Below are 18,864 nucleotides of genomic sequence, written 5' to 3'. Positions count from 1 at the left end.
GGCAATGGAGACATTTTTGATTGTCACAACCCAAGACTGGAATGCTAATGCATCCAGTGGGTAGAGGGCAGGGATACTGCTAAACACTCTGCCAGACACAGAGCAGCTCCCCCAAACAAAGAATTATATGCTCTGAACTACCAATCACACCCAAGCTGAGAAATCCTGCTTGGGGAGGTGGGGGTAGTCATGGCACAGACAGGAATAGAAGTGATCAGGAGAGAGAATGGACTCACCAGACCCACTAGGCTAACTCAGGTGAAGAGTAAGGTCTTAGAATGAAGATAGTGTGGGAGAGAGATGATGGGGCTGAGCAAGAGGGTAGGAAGTCTGGCTGTGTCTCCTGATTCCAGGGATCCTTCTCTAGTCAATCCTAGATCAAATGCTGGTGGGGTCAGCTCCACTGCATCAGCTCAAGGCAGTTTGCCCCTCTGAAGAACCAAGCAGAATATAAAGGAGACCTGGGGTGGAAATGGGGGTATAGGACGCCTTGCATGGTAATATGCCCATGACTAGAAAGGCTTAAGTGTAGTAGAGGCTGCTGGCGCCCTGAGCCCATAGCCATGGGCACCACATCAGGGCCCACCAGCATGTCTTGTGACTGCCAAAAACTGCATTCCTTTGCCTGGAGGCGTGCTCACGGCTGCCCAAACGGCAGTCCTGAAATACCAGGGAATCAAATGCCTCTGGAGGCAGTCCTTAACTAACGTCTGACAGGTTTTGGTGAGTAAATATGCTCTCTCTTGCATCATGGGTGGCGTAACTATGAGACACATGTCCCACACTGTCTCCCAGAGTTCATGCGGGAGATTAAGCCTCAGGTGCCCACAGTGGTAACTGGTTTGAAAATGCCACCTTATTGGCTACTGTCCCTGCCGTGGCTGACTTACCCATTTCCTGTTGGTGTTTTCTTGATCTTCCCCCCAAAATAATATGCATATGAATTTTCATCTTCTGGTCTGCTTATGGCAAGTCTTCTGAAAGAATATTGGGCTGGCAGCCCCTTGAGCCTCAGGTTCCTCTGATAAAAGAGCTGAGTCCTCTGTTTTTAGAGGGACTGATTTTTCCATCCTTAAGGTCCATGAGCACAGAATCATTGGGTTCCTCTGAGCTGCAGGCGCTGGTCCCACTTCTTTCAGACCATCAGAAACACAACTCCAGGCACATTCCTTTCTCTCCCATTGAGAGAATAAACAAAACCACATCTTTTGCTTAAGGATGGAAAGAAATGCAAACACAAGCCCTATGAGTTTCAGATGCCCCTAAAGTCAAACTTCGGCAAGAACTCAACTAAGTAGCAACACTTGACTCTTAGAGGGGGGTCTTACTCTAGCACTGGGAAGAGGCAGAGATGAAGACCAACCACAGCAATGGTTCAAACGGAACTTTAATGAATCACTGGTGGGGATTTACAACCACAAAATAACAAAAATGAAACAGTTATTTCAAAACCCTGCTAGACAAAGAAGAGAAGTGAATTGTAAACCGGTTCTGGGCAGTGTTAAATCATTTATTTTCCATGTAATGGGAACTCTGAGACACTAAGATCTTAAGAAACAGAACAAGTCTACACAAAAGCTAGGTGTTGTGAAAAATGCCACTGCAGCAACACGTCCGTCCAAGAGTCATTTCTCAGAAAGTTGTCCCCGTAGAAACTCGAACCCATCACTTAAGGAAGTCCTCGTTGTTATACAAGTTGAAGAATCAGGCCGCCAAGTTCCAGGTCTATCTACAGCAAGCCATTCTTAAGGGCTTTTCTATACAAACCCTCAGAAGCCACTCTTCTCGGACTGTGGGTTTTTGCTGGGTTTCATCTTTGCAGAGAGCATCTACTTCGTGGCCCTGATTTCTTGTCAACTTAGTTGAGGAGATGGGAAGATCTTCTATCTCAGTTCTTATGTGTGGATAGCTTTTTCTTTCTTTCTTTTTTTTAAAGAAAAAGGAAAAAGGACAGCAGAGCTTCTTCCTGCAGGACAACCTATTCCCTTATTTATAATGCAGGACAGCAGGGCCTTGTAAGTGTATATTCTAGTTCATCTGAGGACACACGTGTTGTTCATTTTAAAATTAGATTCATCCTGATTATATGAAAACAGCCTACGTGTGGTTGGTCAAAACAGCAAGAAAGCCTTACTCAGCACCCACTTTCTGGGCCTACTTTCTAGACTCCACTAAACTTGTTCCACACACAGTCCCTGCCCTCTTGGAACTTGAAATCTGGCAAAGAAATATCTATTTCATTGACTGATATGAGGTTTGGACACTGCACAGTGAAGAAATAAATATAGTAATTGACTAACTATGTAATATTACCTTGGACAAAGGGGTGAGAAAACCTGTCATTGAAATGGCATGTTTGAAGCAGGGCAGAACTAGAAAGAATTTAGATCGCAATCCTAATTAATCAGGGCAGGGTTTTGGAAGCTCCTCAAATGAAGGATTTGGGGAAGCTGGGTTAAAACAGAAGCAGGGAAAAATAGGTAATGGATTTTAAGTGAAGACATTTCAATGTGAACAGTAGAAAAGTATCGGAATAAGAGAGGGGTGTAGCAGCGATGAAAAAAAGGAAGTGAGGTACTCAGCTTATACATCACAGTCACTACAAGCAGGGGAGTCAAATGTGTGTTCAAGAGTTTGGAGCCTTGGGCAGGTAACTGAACATATATTTTTTTTACTTTCCTCCAAAACTGAGGGTTCAGTAACTTTAACGATTGACCATAGAACATATCTCTTAATATTGAAAAATGCTAGGTCATCTATAAAAGGAAGACTGTACCAATAAACACATCATAAAACTAAACACAGAATAATTAATGATGCAAAATGATTCCAGAAACTAAGATGTTAACTGCTGGGTCTCTTTCTTTATTTCCTGCCTTTTGGACATCAGTGATCTAGATCTCCAGGATACAGGCTTACTGAATGCAATTGATTTTACAATTTTTGCAGTAATAAAATGATAATATAAAATTATTGAGCACTCGCCAGGCACTATGTCCTGGCAAAGTGGTTAATAACCATGATCTCACATGATCTCTTCCACAGTGCTATGGTGTAAGTACTAGGATTCTTTCCACTGCACAGATAGCATGACTTAAGTTTAATGCAGTTAAGTAGCTTGCAGGAGAGACCATCAGCTAGAAGGGGCAAAGCCAGATATCCAACTCAACACCTGTGTGGATGTCCAGCACCCCACATCCTGATCTCTCTCCAGTGCCTCAGCTGTCAACCAGTTCAGGACCCACAACCCTCAGTTCTCCCCTCTTCACAACACACTTGGCCAACAGAGGTGTGTTTTGGGGGGGGAGAATTTCTTCTCCTTGCTCTGTGATGGGACTTTAGAATGAGACATTACCGGCACCTACACTGTGAGTCACCCGGACCCCAGAGACCCCGGTGATGGGCCAGTAACAAGTTAGGGATTATTCAGAAAATTATTTCTTCCCTCTTATGGAATATCAAGAATTAATTAGCTGGATTCTGTACCTGAGAGGCATTTATCAGGATTAACTTCTTAATATTGCAAAATTTAATTTTCGAAAGCACTGCAAAATACTTTATAAAAACAGGCTTGTGGAGTTGAAGACAACCCTGCCCAGGCTAATTTAAAAGGATACAATTACTTATTTTTCTTTCACATGTCCTCAGCATGACATTTCTTATCACTGGTTAGCCTTATTTCTTAATAATCCAAGATGTATGTGTTCTTTGCATTTCCTTACTTCTTAGAATAATACACTTTAATCATAATTAAATAATAAGGTTTCCAGAAAGGTAAAATATGCATAGTTAGAAGGAAAAGGCTTCTTTGTTCTTTTCACTTACCTCACCTTTATTATTCATGCCCCTCTTACATTTCCTTCAGGAGAGGCACTTCTATAGAACACGCTGAATATTTGATAAAGCACGTTTGTAATTTGGGAAGAAAACAAGCAAACACCCCCTATATCTAAAAAAAAAAAAAAAGAGGGGTCTCCATTGTAGTCAGCAACAATAAGATAAATACTAGGAAAATTGGTATTTTTAGTCAAGATATTATGTAATGAGTCATTTATTTAAACAGTCTGAAGTTCTGTAAAATGATTCCAGGAAAATGGCTTCAGTACCTCTGTCAATACATCAAGAATCAGCTCTGGCCTCTGTTTCCTGATATCTCTACTCTGAATTTTGGTTTCCCTTAGAAAATCAGCGCTCTAATCCTGTGCTAGTACTATCAAGATTGATCGGCAAACTCCCAATACTAGGCGCATTTTATGATCCACATAAATCTACCAAGGCAATAAAAATGATGGTCAAAGACTACAAGGAAAAGTCGGGTCCAGCAAGATTAAAGATGACCCCACACGAATAAGAAGGAAGTGAGGAAAGAGAATTAGGTCAGAGAGGAGGATGGTACCGTACCAAAGAATAGAAATGGTTTACCTCATGGCCATCAAGATGTTTTTGTCACTGGTCAGTGCCTTCAGAAGTAACAAGACAGTGATGTGATATGATGAAGGCCAGATGAGAGTTTAAAAACAGAGTAGTACATGGGGAAGACAGCTCCCTGACCACCAAGGACTTCCTGCTCTTCTTTCGCTGCTCTAGAGTCATCATTGGACAGCGGCTGTCAAGTTGGGACTATGGATCCCGCTTCACTTAGGTGGGGACACACAATTTGTTCTCACCACTGGAATCTGAGCAAAATGGTTTTGTATCACTGTCAAGCCATGGTAGTGAAGAAGCCAATGTACTTCACTCTCTCATTCCCTCCCAGGGGTCCGATGCAATGAAGACATGATCGTGGCAGCCATGAGTGGAAGGAGGAGCCCAAGACCAAAGGAACTGAGACTCTCCCGAATGGCTGTGGAGCATAGCTACCAGTCAGGAAGAGCAGTTTTCAACAGCACAGGAGTGAAAAATAAACTGTTTGTTTTAGCCACTGTGCATTCTTTATTTCAAAGTGAAGTGTTTTCCTAACCTCTATATATGTGGCAAAATAAAAAAAAAAAAAAAGGAAAGTTTCTCGATCACTCGAAATAATGCAGATAATTTCTTTTTGTGTGGAATTGGGTAAATTGCATTTTTCGGTCCTAAAGTCATATTATCCAATTATAGCAGCTACTAGCCAACTTGAAATATGACTAGTTAAAGTTGAAATGTGTTGCAAGTCTAAAGTACACACCAGCTATTGAAGATTTAATACAAAAAATTAAAACAGCTCATTAATATTTTTATATTGATTACAAATTAGTAATAATTTGAATATATCAGGTGAAATAAATATATTATTGAAATTGAATCCACTGGTTGCTTTTATTTATTTGTAATGTGACTATAATAAAATTTCAAACCACATATGTGGCTCATATTATATTTCTATTGTATTCCTGTCAGCCTAGTAGGGATTAGCAAACCACAACCCATCTTCTGTTTTTGTAAATAACGTTATTGGTACACAGACATGAGCATTTATTCACATACTATCTACAGCTGCTTTCACACTATGACAGCTGAATTGAGTAGTCTCAGTGGAGATTGTATGTCCTGAAAAACTGAAAATACTATATGGCCCACTATAGAAAATGTTTGCCAGCCTCTGCACTAAGGATAGCTTTGAGATTACCTAATTTATCCAGATAAATTTTACTGTTTTATGACTAAGAAAATTAAAACACAGATAAGTGAAGAGACTTGTCCAAAATGGTTTTATTCTCAATTTGGTAATATTTCCATAATGTCCCATATTCATTCATCCATGCATCTTCTCTATCCATCTCTAATTTTGATCATTAAAGAAATAAAATCTCTATCACTCAGAAAATCAATACTTAATACTAAATAATGAATTTGAACACAACAATGTCAATAATTCAATGTAGCTGTGTAGGAGTACGTTTCTGTCTGACTGGGAACTGTAGACATATGTATACAATAGCAGAGAAACCCTTGAGTAATATTCAGCTATGAATAGGCTGTGAGATGGTCTTTAAATTAAGCTTTATTTGAAAACATTCTAAAGAGAATCTATCATGTAATCTGCTTTCAAATTAAACTTGAAATGCTCCCAAATGTAGAGCCATCTTGCTAAAAATATTCATTATTGGAATTAACTTAGAAAAATTTTGCCACATCTTGGAAAAAGTGAAATCTGTTCCCAAAGACATCACGGCAACATATAACTGTCTCGGTTCTGACAGCCTTCATCTCTCAGTGGATTATTCCAAGAGTCTCTAACTGGGCTCATCATTTCTGGTCTGTCTCCCATTGAAGACCTATCCCAAAGAACGGTTCTAAAATAAAAATCTGACTTTCTGAACATTCTTTATTCTCTTCATGCTATTAAGACAAAGTCTAACTTCCTTACTTCCTTACTTTATCTTCCTTACTGGCCAAAAAAGTCTCCACCATGTGACTCCTACCTGTTCCAACAACCTCATTTATTGTCCATTGAGCATCAGTCAGATCTGGCTTCCTGCAGATTCCCAAAGGGTTCACGCTTTTACCCCACTTCATATGTTGGTGTATGGTGTTCTTACTGCCTAGAACTCACCCCACTCCCAGCTCCGAGTTCTCACTGAGTTCTTACTTACTCCATCATAGAACTTATTAATATTATAATTGCCTGTTGAAGTATTAATTCTACCATCAATACAATAGCTAATATTTAGGAATATAAATATAAATCCAAACATATATTCTTAGCTGTGAGTCAAATGCTACCTGATCCTATTTAATGAGAAACTGAGTACATGCAACAAAGCCAGGTAAAACCAGGCTTTGAATGCACACATTCCCACTCCACAAACCTGGTTCTTTACTCTATACCCGTGGTTTGCAGGAGGGGTGATTTTTGCCTCCCACAAGACATTTGGCAATAGCTGGAGACACTTTTGATAACTGCGACTGGGGTATGGGGGGAGCTATTGACGTCTAGTTGGCCAAGACCAGTGATGCCACTCAACATCCTACAATACACAGGGTAGCCCTCTATGGCAGAGATGGTTGAGGTGGAGAAACACTGTTATACACCAAATTAACTTTTGTAGATTGCCTCAGGAATCCCTGAGCATCTCCATAGCAAGGATTTTTATCACGTGTCTTCACATTTTACCCTGTGTCTTCACACCTACCACAGACCTGGGCACCCAGCAGATGTCCAATGCATATATGGATGGGGACAGGTGGATGATGGGTAGTGGTACAGAGGTACAGAAGGAGAGCTAGAAAGATGGAGGAATGGAAGGATGGACAGGATTTAAAAAAAAATAAGTTTACTCATTTTAAGGCTTGATTTTTGTGGCAACCTCAGTAAATATAAATCCAAACATATATTCTTGATTAACAGAAATGAATGCATGTAGAGTACATTCCAGGGTATGGAATGTACTCTTAACAATACCTTGTGTTTATGAAACTATAGAGTGTGAGATCAAACTAAGAAGCCAAATGCCTAGGGGTTTTGTTGTGTTGTGTTGTGTTTTTGAGTTGCCTCAGGGGGACAAGATGTTTTTCCAATCCTTTCCAACTACTATACTACAGGATCAGCTGATATGTTCATCATCCACATAGGCCATCACTGAAAGTGTTTTTTTAAAGAGTTTTTCTGTGTAAGGTTTCCCTGGTTCCTTTTTTTTTTTTTTTTAATCAAAGGACAGATAATACAAGACTATACAACCTTATACTTCCCCTTACTATAGCTATAATTCAGATACAAACACATTATTCTAGATCTCTAGATGTTGGGATTGGAGTAGAAATTATAGTGAAGCTTAGGTGAAAATTCAAAAAAGCAAACAAAACCACATATGGCAGAAATAAACAATTCTCTGGCAATTGTAAATTAATACATCTAAATATCAGAAATAAAGTCAAGAAAAGATTATAATATTTAAAAAGTAACAGTAATTTAGCATGATTTTTACATCATTGCAAAAACACTTCAACAGTGGTAACATGAATCAGTGTTGAATACAAACTGATAGAACTTTTTGTGTGAAAAAGCAGCAAGGTTCTGCTGTGGGGGCTGAAGCTGCTCCTAGGAGTGATCAGTTATTATAAAATGTAGTCAGAGCTCAAAATAAATGAGGCTAATTTTTTAAAGTGTAATGCTGTGAACCTCACAACTTCTTGCACTGAACGTCAGCCATTTGAGTTTTTACACACACACCTACGCTCACACACACAAAGAATATGGTGACCAAGTAAGTTTTGTTACTTGGTCTCCCTCTTGGAATTCCTAGTACAACCTAGCATAAACAACAACAACAAATCTCTGAAAAATTCTTGCATTAAGTTGTTAAACTCATGATTTCCCAAACAGAATTGACCATAGAGTAACATAAGTAACTAGTTAAATAAGTAAAATGTAAAATAAGATGAAGATTTGCCAAAATATTCAGGAATATGGATGAGGACTCAAAGTGATGACAGGGTTTTTAGCCTGGGAATCAGTGTGGCTGTGGCATTTCTCACCATAATTTGGAAGCTGGGCCTGGGAACCACAGCTGAAGCCAGAGACAAGCACTGCCTGTTTCACTGTATGTAAGAACATGACACACACTTGTCACAGAGGCAGATTCTGCTTGCACAGACACGCAAGTTGCTGACACACTTTTGCATATTGGAGAGAAATATGAAAAAGTTGACCCAAACCCAGGAATGTCAGAATCATTATCGTCAATCATTATTTTCTGAGCACCTATTCTGTGCAAGCATTGTTGAAATCTGAGAAAACAGAGTCTAAAGGGGAAAAGTATATCTGAACCATCTTGAGAGCCACTGAACAGTGTACATCATGAGTCAGAATATTCCATGGGTTCCTGAATGTCATGATCATGCAAAATGCCACAAAAACCATGACTATCTTCTCTACTCTTCTCAACAAAAACATTCTTGAAACCCCTGGAAGAGTCACAAAAGTGTATTTTCCAAATTAAGAAGATATACCTGCTGTCAATTGGCATTCCTTTGTCCAGGCTTTTACTTCACTCAGCTTATCACGCATGACTTTCTGAATAAACCCCACGGAAGAGAAACCATGATGCATGGAGCCTCTCATTTGGAACTAGGAAGTTGAATGAGGAATTTAGTTTGGATCAGTCCTTTCCTAGTTGTTATCTGTTACTGTCACTCAGCACATACGCCTGTATATGTGGTACACAGTTACACTGCTATATACACAGTACACATTATAATATATGTTGTTATGTGTTACAGGCAGATATGTTTGTGTTAGAGTGTCCAACTATCATAATGGAAAGGCTACAATAAGCTTCTGGGGACACAGAGTCAAGGTTTCTGGGTCTTATTTCCAGGCTCTCCTAACTTGCCGTTTGGAAAAGATACCTAAGTCCACAGCAGAGCTCAGTTTCTCACTCAATAAAAATAGTACTGCACAAGAACAGTTGCCAGCACATAAAGTCTCCAAAGTCCCTTGAAATTAGGACAGTATGGACCAAACAACACGAGCACCAGCCTAGCTGTCAGTTGGCCAGATTGTTAAGAGAAGCATATGGAAATACATGATCTGTGACTCAGTGATTTGGATCCTTCCCCCTCCCCAACTTCTTAAACATCATAATTGACTAACAAATTTGAGAACTTAAGGTGAAGAGTGAACATCCTTAATCAGAGATTCACTGGTGTAAATATATTCAATCCCACACCGGTTGGATACCAAGGGAATTCTGGCGGAATCCTACTGCAATTTACATGAATTCACATAAGGCTAGAGAAACCACAAAACAATCACCTCCTCAGATGAAAATAACTTCATTTTGTCTAGGGGGCCCTATGAGGATGCCCAATGGGCATATCTATTCTATCACAGTGGAGACCATTTCTTGATCCCTTTGTATTAATACATGCATATTGTCTTACAGGTCACTAGGCTGCACACTGAGCTGCAAAATGACTGGCAGAACCAGGCACATAGTAGGTACACACATTTTTGTAGATTGATTGAGAAATCAAGTCAAATAATCAAAATTACTGTAAATAAAGCAAGGAGTTAATTTGCCATCCTTTGCTCAACTAGTTCAGACACTAGAACAAGCCCTTCTAGCTATGATATAGACATATAATTCAATCCGGGCAGCGAACATTCAACTTGGGCAAAACAAAGTCCAAAGATGACACTTTCATACCAATATCAGAAGAGACAGAGAAGCACTACCCCTTTTCCCTCTCCCACTCAGTCTTCCAACAAGTGTTTCGCTGTGCCCATGTGTCCAAGTCTTTGCTAGGTGCTGGGGAGTCAAGGATGAATAAACCCATAGTCTTTCATCCCAGTTTGGAGGGGGAGACAAATGGAAACAAAGCCAAAATGCTCTGCAGGGTGATAAGAGCTATAGAAACTAAAGCAAAGTGTCAAGATCACTTGTTCAGAGGGTTTATGGCCATAGGGTCATTTTCAAGTACCTGGCTGTCCTGTCCTCTCAGATTGCTCTAGTCAAAAGCTGGCTGAGACACTGGATATTTGAGAAAGTCAGCCTAAAGAACATGTTAACCATTCATTCCTCTAGGTTTTCTGAGCTCTATTTTTGCACTGAGGACAACTGCCAGAATCTCCACTGCTGAACCACAGCAGCTCAGACTCCTAAAGACAAACTCCCACGGGGTTTCTTTTCATCATTATGCCTTATGCATTTTTTATTCTCATAAAAGACGACCAAATACTTCATTTTCTGTACAACTGAAGTTCAAGTACTGGCCACCCCATGATCTGATATTTCTTGGAAATACATACTAGTTGCCAGACCCCATAGTAAGCCCTCTACAAATGTTACATTATGTATCCTTACAACTTTAATGCATACCTACCATTTCTGGACTCTGTTTTTTCCTGCTAACTTGGCCACTGGGAAGCTCAGAGCTTAGCAATATCCCAAAGCAATAAATACTTAGGATTTCAGTTTAATTATCTTTACCCCTGTATAAAATTTTGATCTTTCTTCCCCTACCACTTTACCAATGTCATCATTTTGTGGGATTTTTTACTATGCATTTTTGCAGACACATTTCTGAAAGTCCCTACTCTATAAACAAAAACAAATTACTATAATCACCCATTGTAATTTCATTTTTGTCTCAATTGTCAAAAGAGTTCCCATGAATAGCTCATTTGGAGATGACTGTTTGGGTATCACACCTTGGTCCCTTGAAAATTCGGATAATGCAGTATTTCCCACAATCTTCTGGTTCAGAGTCTGTTTATGGAAGTGTGAAAAGAGGCCAGGGAGAAAGGTTGAATGACTTTACTTACAACACCCACTCACCAGCAGGTTCTTTTCAAATCTACCCCTAAGGGCCCTTTCAGTCTTGTAGTATACCCTGACAGTCCCATTTTGCCCCTGCCCCAACTGCTACTTTTGTAGAGCAACTATACCACCACGGGCCCTTGGTCCCCTTAGGCTTCCAAGGCCAGAGGCACTGCCTGAACCTGCTGAGGGAGAAGGCACTGCTATCATCAGTGATGTCTGTTCCCTGGAATTTCACTCTTAGCACTGACAATGCCTCTGGAACTCATCAAGATTCTGTTGATCCCCAGGAAGTTGAAGGTCAATGTCTTCAGGGAATCAAGGTAAAGTATAAGACAAACTGCTGCAGAGGATTTCTGTGCACTCCAGGCAAATGACCTCAGGAAGAACATGCAGAAATAACTCGCAGCATTGTCACTTTACAGAATGGGACTACCTTTCCTTTCAGAAAATAAAGAAGGTGGGGGGGAGACAGAGATAAAGACTGAACCATATACACAGGACACACAGACATATACAGGCACAAGTCTTGACATACCCAGTTGGTACCCACTTAGGATGCTTAGGTATTTTTAAGAATATGTTTGGGCATAACCATTCATTTATTTAACAAAGATTTCTCCAGCTCTGAGTGCCAAGCACTATGTAAGATGCTGGAGAACCAAGAGTTACAGAGGAAGTCAAGCCTCTTTCTCATGGACTCTAGATTCTAGACAGGGGGATAGGTCTTCAACAAGTACCAACTTAAATGGCAATTCAGATTGCAAATAAGATCAAGGAAGGAGGAAAAAGAGAAAGAAAAAGAAATAAACTAAAAACAGTATGATGGTTCTAAGAAGGAATGAGGGACTGCCCTTGCTGACATGGTCATGGAAGGGCTTTTTAAGAAGGTGACACAAAATCTTACATTACAATGACAAAAAGGAGCTAAAGAAACCAATCACCCCTACTCAGATTTCCATCAAAAATATGAGCTTACTAAAAAAACTCCAAAAAACAAACTTGCAAACCCATTTGTGCCTCCACACATGCTGTCCTTCAAACAACTGCAAAAATACCAGGAAAGAAAAGGAATCCACAGCTCTCTCTTCTCCTAAGGAAATTTTAAGAAATCACCTTTTCCCAAAAATGCTAGATTAAAAAGAAGTTGTCTTGATTTGTTATGATGGCAAAATAAAGAATCTAAAAGGGGAGAAGTGGAATGTTTATTCCTCTTGTAAATTCAGTTACTCCATAAAACAATATTCCAATGTCAGTAAAATTATGCCTTTGCATTATAATGCCAACAGGAATTGCTTCATTAAAAAAATAGTTCTAGGGCTATATTTAGTAGCACTTACTCTCACTCACTAAAAAAGAAAAACAAATCATATCTACTACCAGATGGTCCCACTTCCAATATATATCAAACTTTGACATTCATTAAAAATAAGATTCTGATAGTATCAGTTTAACATGTACAAATAATAAATGATTGTTCATCAATGCCTCCCCATGTAGTACCCCAAACAAATCACTTACTATTGAATTTCTGTTAGCCTCAATTAAAACCCTTAGCCAATTGGCATGAAAACTCCTAAAAACATCCACTGTTCAAAAAGCTTTCTCTAAAAAAAAAAAAACTATTTATTTATTAACATATAATATTATTAGTCCCAGAGGTACAGGTCTGTGAATTGCCAGGTTTACACACTTCACAGCACTCACCATAGCACTTACCTTCCCCAAAGTCCATAATCCAACCAGTCTCTTCTTCCCCCTTCTCCCCCTCCCATGCCCCAGCCCTCAGTTTGCAAAAACCTTTCTCTTTAATGTTTCTTAGTCCCTGACCTGTTTCAGAATAAGAAAGGTAAGCAGAAGTGAATTAGGGAGCAGATCAGTCACTGTGAATTTTCAGAATGAATCACGGAATATTCTGACTAAAATGCAATTTTTATTACTTTGTAATCTAGTACGTGCTACATAGTATTAAAATGCAATAAACATACTAAACTAAAATAAAGCCAAATAGTGTAAAGACATTGCTCAACAGGTCTACATGATCCAATACATTTACCATTATAAAAACTGCTGTGCTCTATCATTAACACACTGTCCAAGGAATGCTTCAATTTTTGAACTTCAAAACTGGTCTTTAAAACTGCATCTCACTTGCACCTAAGACCACTAACAGGCTAAGAGGAAGACTTTGTTTCAAATTTATTTACCCACGATTAGGCACAGTATTTGAATCTTCACAAATTTCAAACATGTGTGGAGAAGGGAGGGTGGAGAGTCTGAACTCGTTCGTTCAGGTAAACTCTTTACTCTTTCTTTTACTCAGTTTATGAATTGTTAAGCATCTAGACCCTCTCTGTAAAATTTCCTATTTGGGGAAAATTATACATTTAACCTTTAGTAAACTAAAAACAAACAAACAAACAAACCCATGCTCCGCCCCCCCGCCAACAAATCGGAAGGCTTAAGAATTAGCACTAATATTAATCCAACAATGGATTAATATCCATTAATTATCCAACAATATCCAACAATAATCACTGGGAAATCATCCTCCAAAATGACAACCGCAGCTAAGAAGGAGCGATCTATTTAAGGGGTAAAAACCAAAAACCAAAAAAAAAAAAAAAAAAAAAAAAAACCAGAAAACCTCCCCCAGTTTAGTCCTCCTCCGCAAGAGGTCGGGGGGCCGGGAGGCCGGGGCGGGGGAGAGCACAGCTGGCACAACTCCTGGTTGCCAGAACCAACTCGAGGCGACCCAGAGGAAGATGCTGCGTCAAAAGAGGAGCAAGGCAAAGAAGCGCGACCCAGGAGGCTAGCGAAATCGCCACCGAGTCCCCGAGGAGGCGGGGAGAAGCCAAGTCGCCAAGCACCGGCAACAGCGCACGCCAACATTCAGGATTATTCTCCTTTCCAAACCCCGGAGTTCCGGAGCAGGAGAGAAAAAAGGGGGATGAGGGACCCACAGTCCCTTTAAACCGCCTCCCGCTCCGCGCCGCCCCCCCCCCCTCCTGCCGGTGTCTGCCAACCTTTTCCGAACCCCCGTGTCACAGAACTTCCTCATCATGGAAACTTCCACTCGGTTCGGCGCTGAGGATGCCAAACTCCATTTCACAAGGAGCCTGTCAACAGCTGGGCTTGGGGGTTTGAGGAACGGAGCCGCGCGATTGGAGGGGGCCCCCAGCCACCCGGCTCCACCACTGCCCACGCTGGGTCTCCCGGACTGCCGCCGCGCGGTGCCGGAGCATGAGGGGCACCTCCTCCCGGACCCGGGGTGCAGAACCCGGCGGAGGCAGGTAACGCGGCGGCTGACAATCCGCCACCCCCCCCCCCCACCACACACACACTCGCCTGCCCACCCGCCCGCGCGCCCAGCTTCGCCGTCCGCACCCCTCAGGTTTCCGCGACACCCCCGCCGCCAGCCTGCCCACCCTTCTGGACATTTGGAGCTGCCGCCCCCTCCTCCTTCTCCCCCTCCCCCACACGCCCCCGCCTCCGCGCAGTCCTCTCGCCAAATTACCAGTGCCCTCGAGACGGTTGGGTTGAGCGCCCCTGCCCGGGGAAGGCAGCCTGCGGGCGCTTGCCCCGAGCCCGGGGAACCGAAGGTCTCCTTTCCAAGCGCACTCACATTATTCATGCAAAGTTAATCCCCGCCGCGTCACGGCCGCCCGCCCGAGGATGTGCGCCTTCCTTGGCCAAGCCCCGCAGTCTCCACCCTCCTCCGCCCCCTCCTCCCGGCGGCGGGGTCCCGGGGAGCGCAGGCGACGGGACGTCGCTCGAGTCCTGCAAAATGTCAACTCCTTGGGCGAAGAGAGGCGGCCGCCGCCAGGGCCGCGGCGGCCCTCCCCGGCCACTCCACTTTTATAGGCGTAGGAAGCGAGTGTGGTCCGGGCACCCATGTCCCCGCCTCTCCGGGCCCCCCGCGCGCCCGGCCCGCCCCGGCCAGCTCTCCGGGCGCTGCCTTACTCGGGGCCCGGGGCGCCGGCTCAGTGCCGCGTCTGCGAACCGGTGACCTGGTTTCCCCTTCAACCCTCGCGGCGATCCCACTCGCGCGGCGGCGGCGGCGGCCAAGAGCAAGCAAACCCGGCTCCGCCAGGGGCGCAGCGAGGAAATGGCCTCCCAGCCGCTCGCCCCGCCGCCGCGACCGTCCGGAGCCGCCCGGCTGGCACCCGACGCCCGCCGCTCTGCCCGGGACCGGCGCCCAGAAGTGTCCGCCCCTCTGCGCTCGCGGACCCCTACCCAGCGGCCCACGTGCACGCCGCCCCGGGCCGGCCGCCTCCGCACCTGCCTCCCCAGGTTCGGGCGCTCCCTCTCCTCCCGGTCCTGGCCGTGCCCTCCACCCAGGGTGCCCTTCCCAGAGTGGCAGTGTTGCGGTGGTTTGGGTGGCCGCGCGTCCACCCACCCGGCGGCGTGCGCACCGAGGTTCGGGTTTGGGCCTCATTCCTCTGGTGGGAAAAAAGGAAGAAATGGGGAACGAGTGACAAGAAGGCGGGGGACCTTCCAGAAGCACGGGCTTTTCTTTGCCGTGCAAGACCGGCGCGGCCCCTGCCATCACGCTCCTCCCTCTTTCTCCAAACCACTTGTGGCGCGTGTCGGGCCGGCAGGGCGCTCTGGCTCCTCCTGGGGCCTCCCACGGGCCGGGTAGTCTGGAGTTCCCTTACGGTCACCCAGCCCCCTACCCGCCATCCCCCATGATAGTTTGGAAAATACCTGACTTGCCTTCGAGCAAGACACCCCTCCGCCCCAATTATGCACATCCTGGAAGATGTGTGCAAAGTTGAGACACTCCACAGGTTCCAGAAGAGCAGCCCTATGATTTTGTTCTTGCCCTGGATCTGTACAAATAAAACCTGGAAGACAAAAGTAATTTATACTCTTGAAGAGTTATGCCCCAGGCAAATATGAATTTTTTAAATGCCCCCCCCCGCCCCCCACCTCAAGTCTAAGTCTTGAAAGCCAAGGGTTTTTAGGTTGGGAGAAAATGAAGCGGACAGCTGCATTCTGGACTAGAAGAATGCTTGTAAAAATATTGAGTACCCAAAAAGCTAAAAACTGCAGTCGGTACGAAACTATAGTTGCAAAAAACTATTTTGACGAGAAAGTACAATTATTTTCTCGTGGAGTATATTAAATCAGTTCCTACTTCATTATTCAATATACACATTTATTCGTACAGCAATGAGATAGAGCTATAACGATTTGTATCCTCAACTGCCTGAACAATGTATAGATGATTTATTGGAGACTTTTCCAGATTTCCAGCCAGTGACGTGATTTATTCCGGTGTCTTGTGAGCATCCCACGGAAAGGGGTGAGAAGCCACCACCCTAGCGAACAGCATTAACAACCACAACTGTCAGGAATTCGGAAACTGTTGCCTAAGCCTGGATGCACAGCATTTCAGGTACTTCAAGAGAGAAAAGTCGCAGACCTCAAGACTCCCTGGCGAGAGGGAGCGACCTCCCTCTCCACGGACCTTAAATCCCTTCGGTTGTCGGCGATAAATCCGGGCTTGGTTTTATTTTTCACTTGTAATAAAGCTATACCATATAGGACTTGCGGGTTTTGTAGCTGGACAGAAGTTGTCCTCCCTTGCAGGCAAGTTCCTGGGCTTTGCTCCAAAGCTGCCCCGGGATGTTTTGGTTGGTTTGGAGAAAAGCTGTGGAGTCTGCCCTCCCCCCCTTTTTTTTCCAAATAGGAGGCCCCCTGGTGGCTAACTGTGGGTGAAAACTCTGGCCACTGAGGAAAAAGCTTGGCTCTAACAGGCCACGAAGGTTGACAGCCTGGTGTTCACAAGGGCCATGGAGCCATGTGAATTACTTAGGAATTGGGGGGAAGGGGGAGGAGTAGGAGGAGTGTGATGCCAACCTTCTCTCACAAAAGTGGATAAGAGGCCCTAACCCTGTTGGAACTTTGATTTTTTTTTTTTTCTTTTCCTGAGTATAACTTGGAGCTAACTTTCTTCTTAAAAGGAAACATCATACAGAGAATGAAGTATAACAAACACACTGTTGCTTCCCTTTGTTCAAATGACTTTGTTTTTCTGGTCTCATTTTGCCTGGAAACTTCTGAAATAAAGAGTAAATTACAACATGAAATAAATAGCATGATGTTATTCAAACAATTCATGAGACTATGATTGTAACAATGTTATATAACAATGGGGGAAGGCAATTTTAATGCAACATTATTGAAACAACATGAACTACTAAGGATTCCATGAATTGACCCTCTGATGACTGACTGCATGATGGCAAACCAGGACTGACAGCAAAATGAGGCATTTCTTTTTCTTAATTTTCACAAAGGCAGACAATGGAGGAATAATTTTCTGGGGACCCGACTAAAGGCAAAAATACTATTCAAACTTTAGAGCATATGGCCCCGTGTTCCAATCTAGCTGCTTTGAGAGGGCACATCAGAGCCATCTGTAAGACATCCTCATTACCAGGATCTATAAAATCCAAGGTGCTGCCTTGGATCAAGGAAGAAATTCATTCTTACATGCATTCATGCATCCACGGCTGGGCTAAGAAGATAAATAAAACCTGAAGTCCAACAGCACTGGGATTAAACTGAAGCCAGTGAGGCCCGTGGTACAAATACAGGGTCCGAGCCTGTCTTTAAACTCTTGATATATTGTTCACCCCATAAGGCTTCCTGTAAGAGAGGAAGTCATGGGGCAGGCATGAGATGATTAATATGATCATGTCTGGGAGTCATGGGACATGGTCCCAGCTCCTTGATTAAGGGGCTGCTGTTTACAGGGAGGATCAGAAAGGCCTAAGTAAAACAAGCATGTCATTAGCTGGAAACTTCAAAAATTCTCTAGTTACATTCTCTTTGTTTTCCAGATGGAGGTAGAAGTTTCTGAGGCCTCAGGGCAGGAACTAGCAAGCCATCTCCATCAGATCACGATATGGAAGAGAACAAGAGCACTCATATTCAACTATTATAGTGATTGAGTAATCAACTTTTCCATATTAAACTACTGAAATACCCAAGTTTATTTGTTGTGATAGTTCATGTTATCCCAACACACCTATCAGTCAAGCAAAACTTCACCAGAGCATAATTTTTTTTCTTTAAATAGATAGTTAAAATAATAAAATAGGCTTATGTACATCAAAAAGGATATGGCTCCAAAACAAAAGGCTATATCAAAAAAAGTTCAGAAGAAAAAATTTTAAATTGAAGTGTAATTTATTTACAGCAAAACTGGCAAATTCTAAGTGTTTAGTTTGATTAATTTTTACATTTTTATACCTATGTGTAATGACCACCCAGAACAAGATAGACATTTCCAGCAACGCAGAAAGTTTCTCTGTACCTCTTCCTGGTTGATAATCACTTCCTTTCTAGGTGTAAATGCTATTTTTTACTTCTGCCATCATTTATTAGCTTCACCAGTTCTTGAACATCATATAAATAGAACCACACAATGCGTTCTCTCTTTTCTGTGGCTTCTTTTACTCAATTTTATGTCTTTGAGATAAGTCCACATTATTGTGTGGATTAGAAAGTTGTTTTTTCATTTCTATTTGATAGTCAATCATATAAATAGACTACAGTTTGTTAGTCATTCTCCAATTAATGGATTTTTCCCCCCAGTTTGGGGCTATTACAG

General features: G+C 42.7%; 2 protein-coding genes across 9 annotated transcripts in view; one reads left to right on the top strand and one right to left on the bottom strand.

Annotated features, from left to right (window-relative positions):
- Positions 1 to 15,294, bottom strand: part of THRB (thyroid hormone receptor beta) — a 381,519-nt gene extending 366,225 nt beyond the window's left edge. For 3 of the 7 annotated variants that reach the window (XM_032328760.1, XM_032328524.1, XM_032329050.1), the window contains exon 1: positions 14,758 to 15,077. The gene's annotated coding sequence lies outside the window, so the exon portion shown is untranslated. Of the gene's footprint in view, positions 1 to 14,266; positions 14,388 to 14,757; positions 15,079 to 15,203 lie in introns of those variants that run through there. The other 4 variants (XM_032328904.1, XM_032329115.1, XM_032328592.1 and 1 more) reach the window with 4 other exon arrangements.
- On the top strand, positions 15,116 to 18,236 carry LOC116581915 (vegetative cell wall protein gp1-like). 2 transcript variants are annotated; one of them, XM_032329280.1, is made up of 2 exons: positions 15,116 to 15,533; positions 18,092 to 18,236. In XM_032329280.1, exons 1-2 carry the CDS (start codon positions 15,135 to 15,137, stop codon positions 18,200 to 18,202), a joined length of 510 nt encoding a protein of 169 aa, XP_032185171.1. In that variant the 5' UTR covers positions 15,116 to 15,134; the 3' UTR covers positions 18,203 to 18,236. The 2 variants fall into 2 exon arrangements, with proteins under 2 accessions (XP_032185171.1, XP_032185223.1); XM_032329332.1 differs by lacking the exon at positions 18,092 to 18,236 and adding an exon at positions 16,492 to 17,511.
- Positions 18,237 to 18,864: the final 628 nt, after the last annotated feature.

This window comes from Mustela erminea, chromosome 1 (genome assembly GCF_009829155.1).
Source record: "Mustela erminea isolate mMusErm1 chromosome 1, mMusErm1.Pri, whole genome shotgun sequence".
Lineage (NCBI taxonomy): Eukaryota > Metazoa > Chordata > Mammalia > Carnivora > Mustelidae > Mustela > Mustela erminea.
The sequence above is the reverse complement of the archived record's forward strand: the minus strand, read 5'-3'. Positions and strand labels throughout refer to the sequence as shown.

Excerpts from the sequence above, each read along its gene's own strand:
- LOC116581915 (XM_032329280.1), top strand. The coding sequence starts at position 15,135 with ATGTCCCCGCCTCTCCGGGCCCCCCGCGCGCCCGGCCCGCCCCGGCCA. Across the intron at positions 15,534-18,091 it reads CTCCGCACCTGCCTCCCCAG|ATGGAGGTAGAAGTTTCTGA; the intron begins GTTCGGGCGCTC and ends TTTGTTTTCCAG.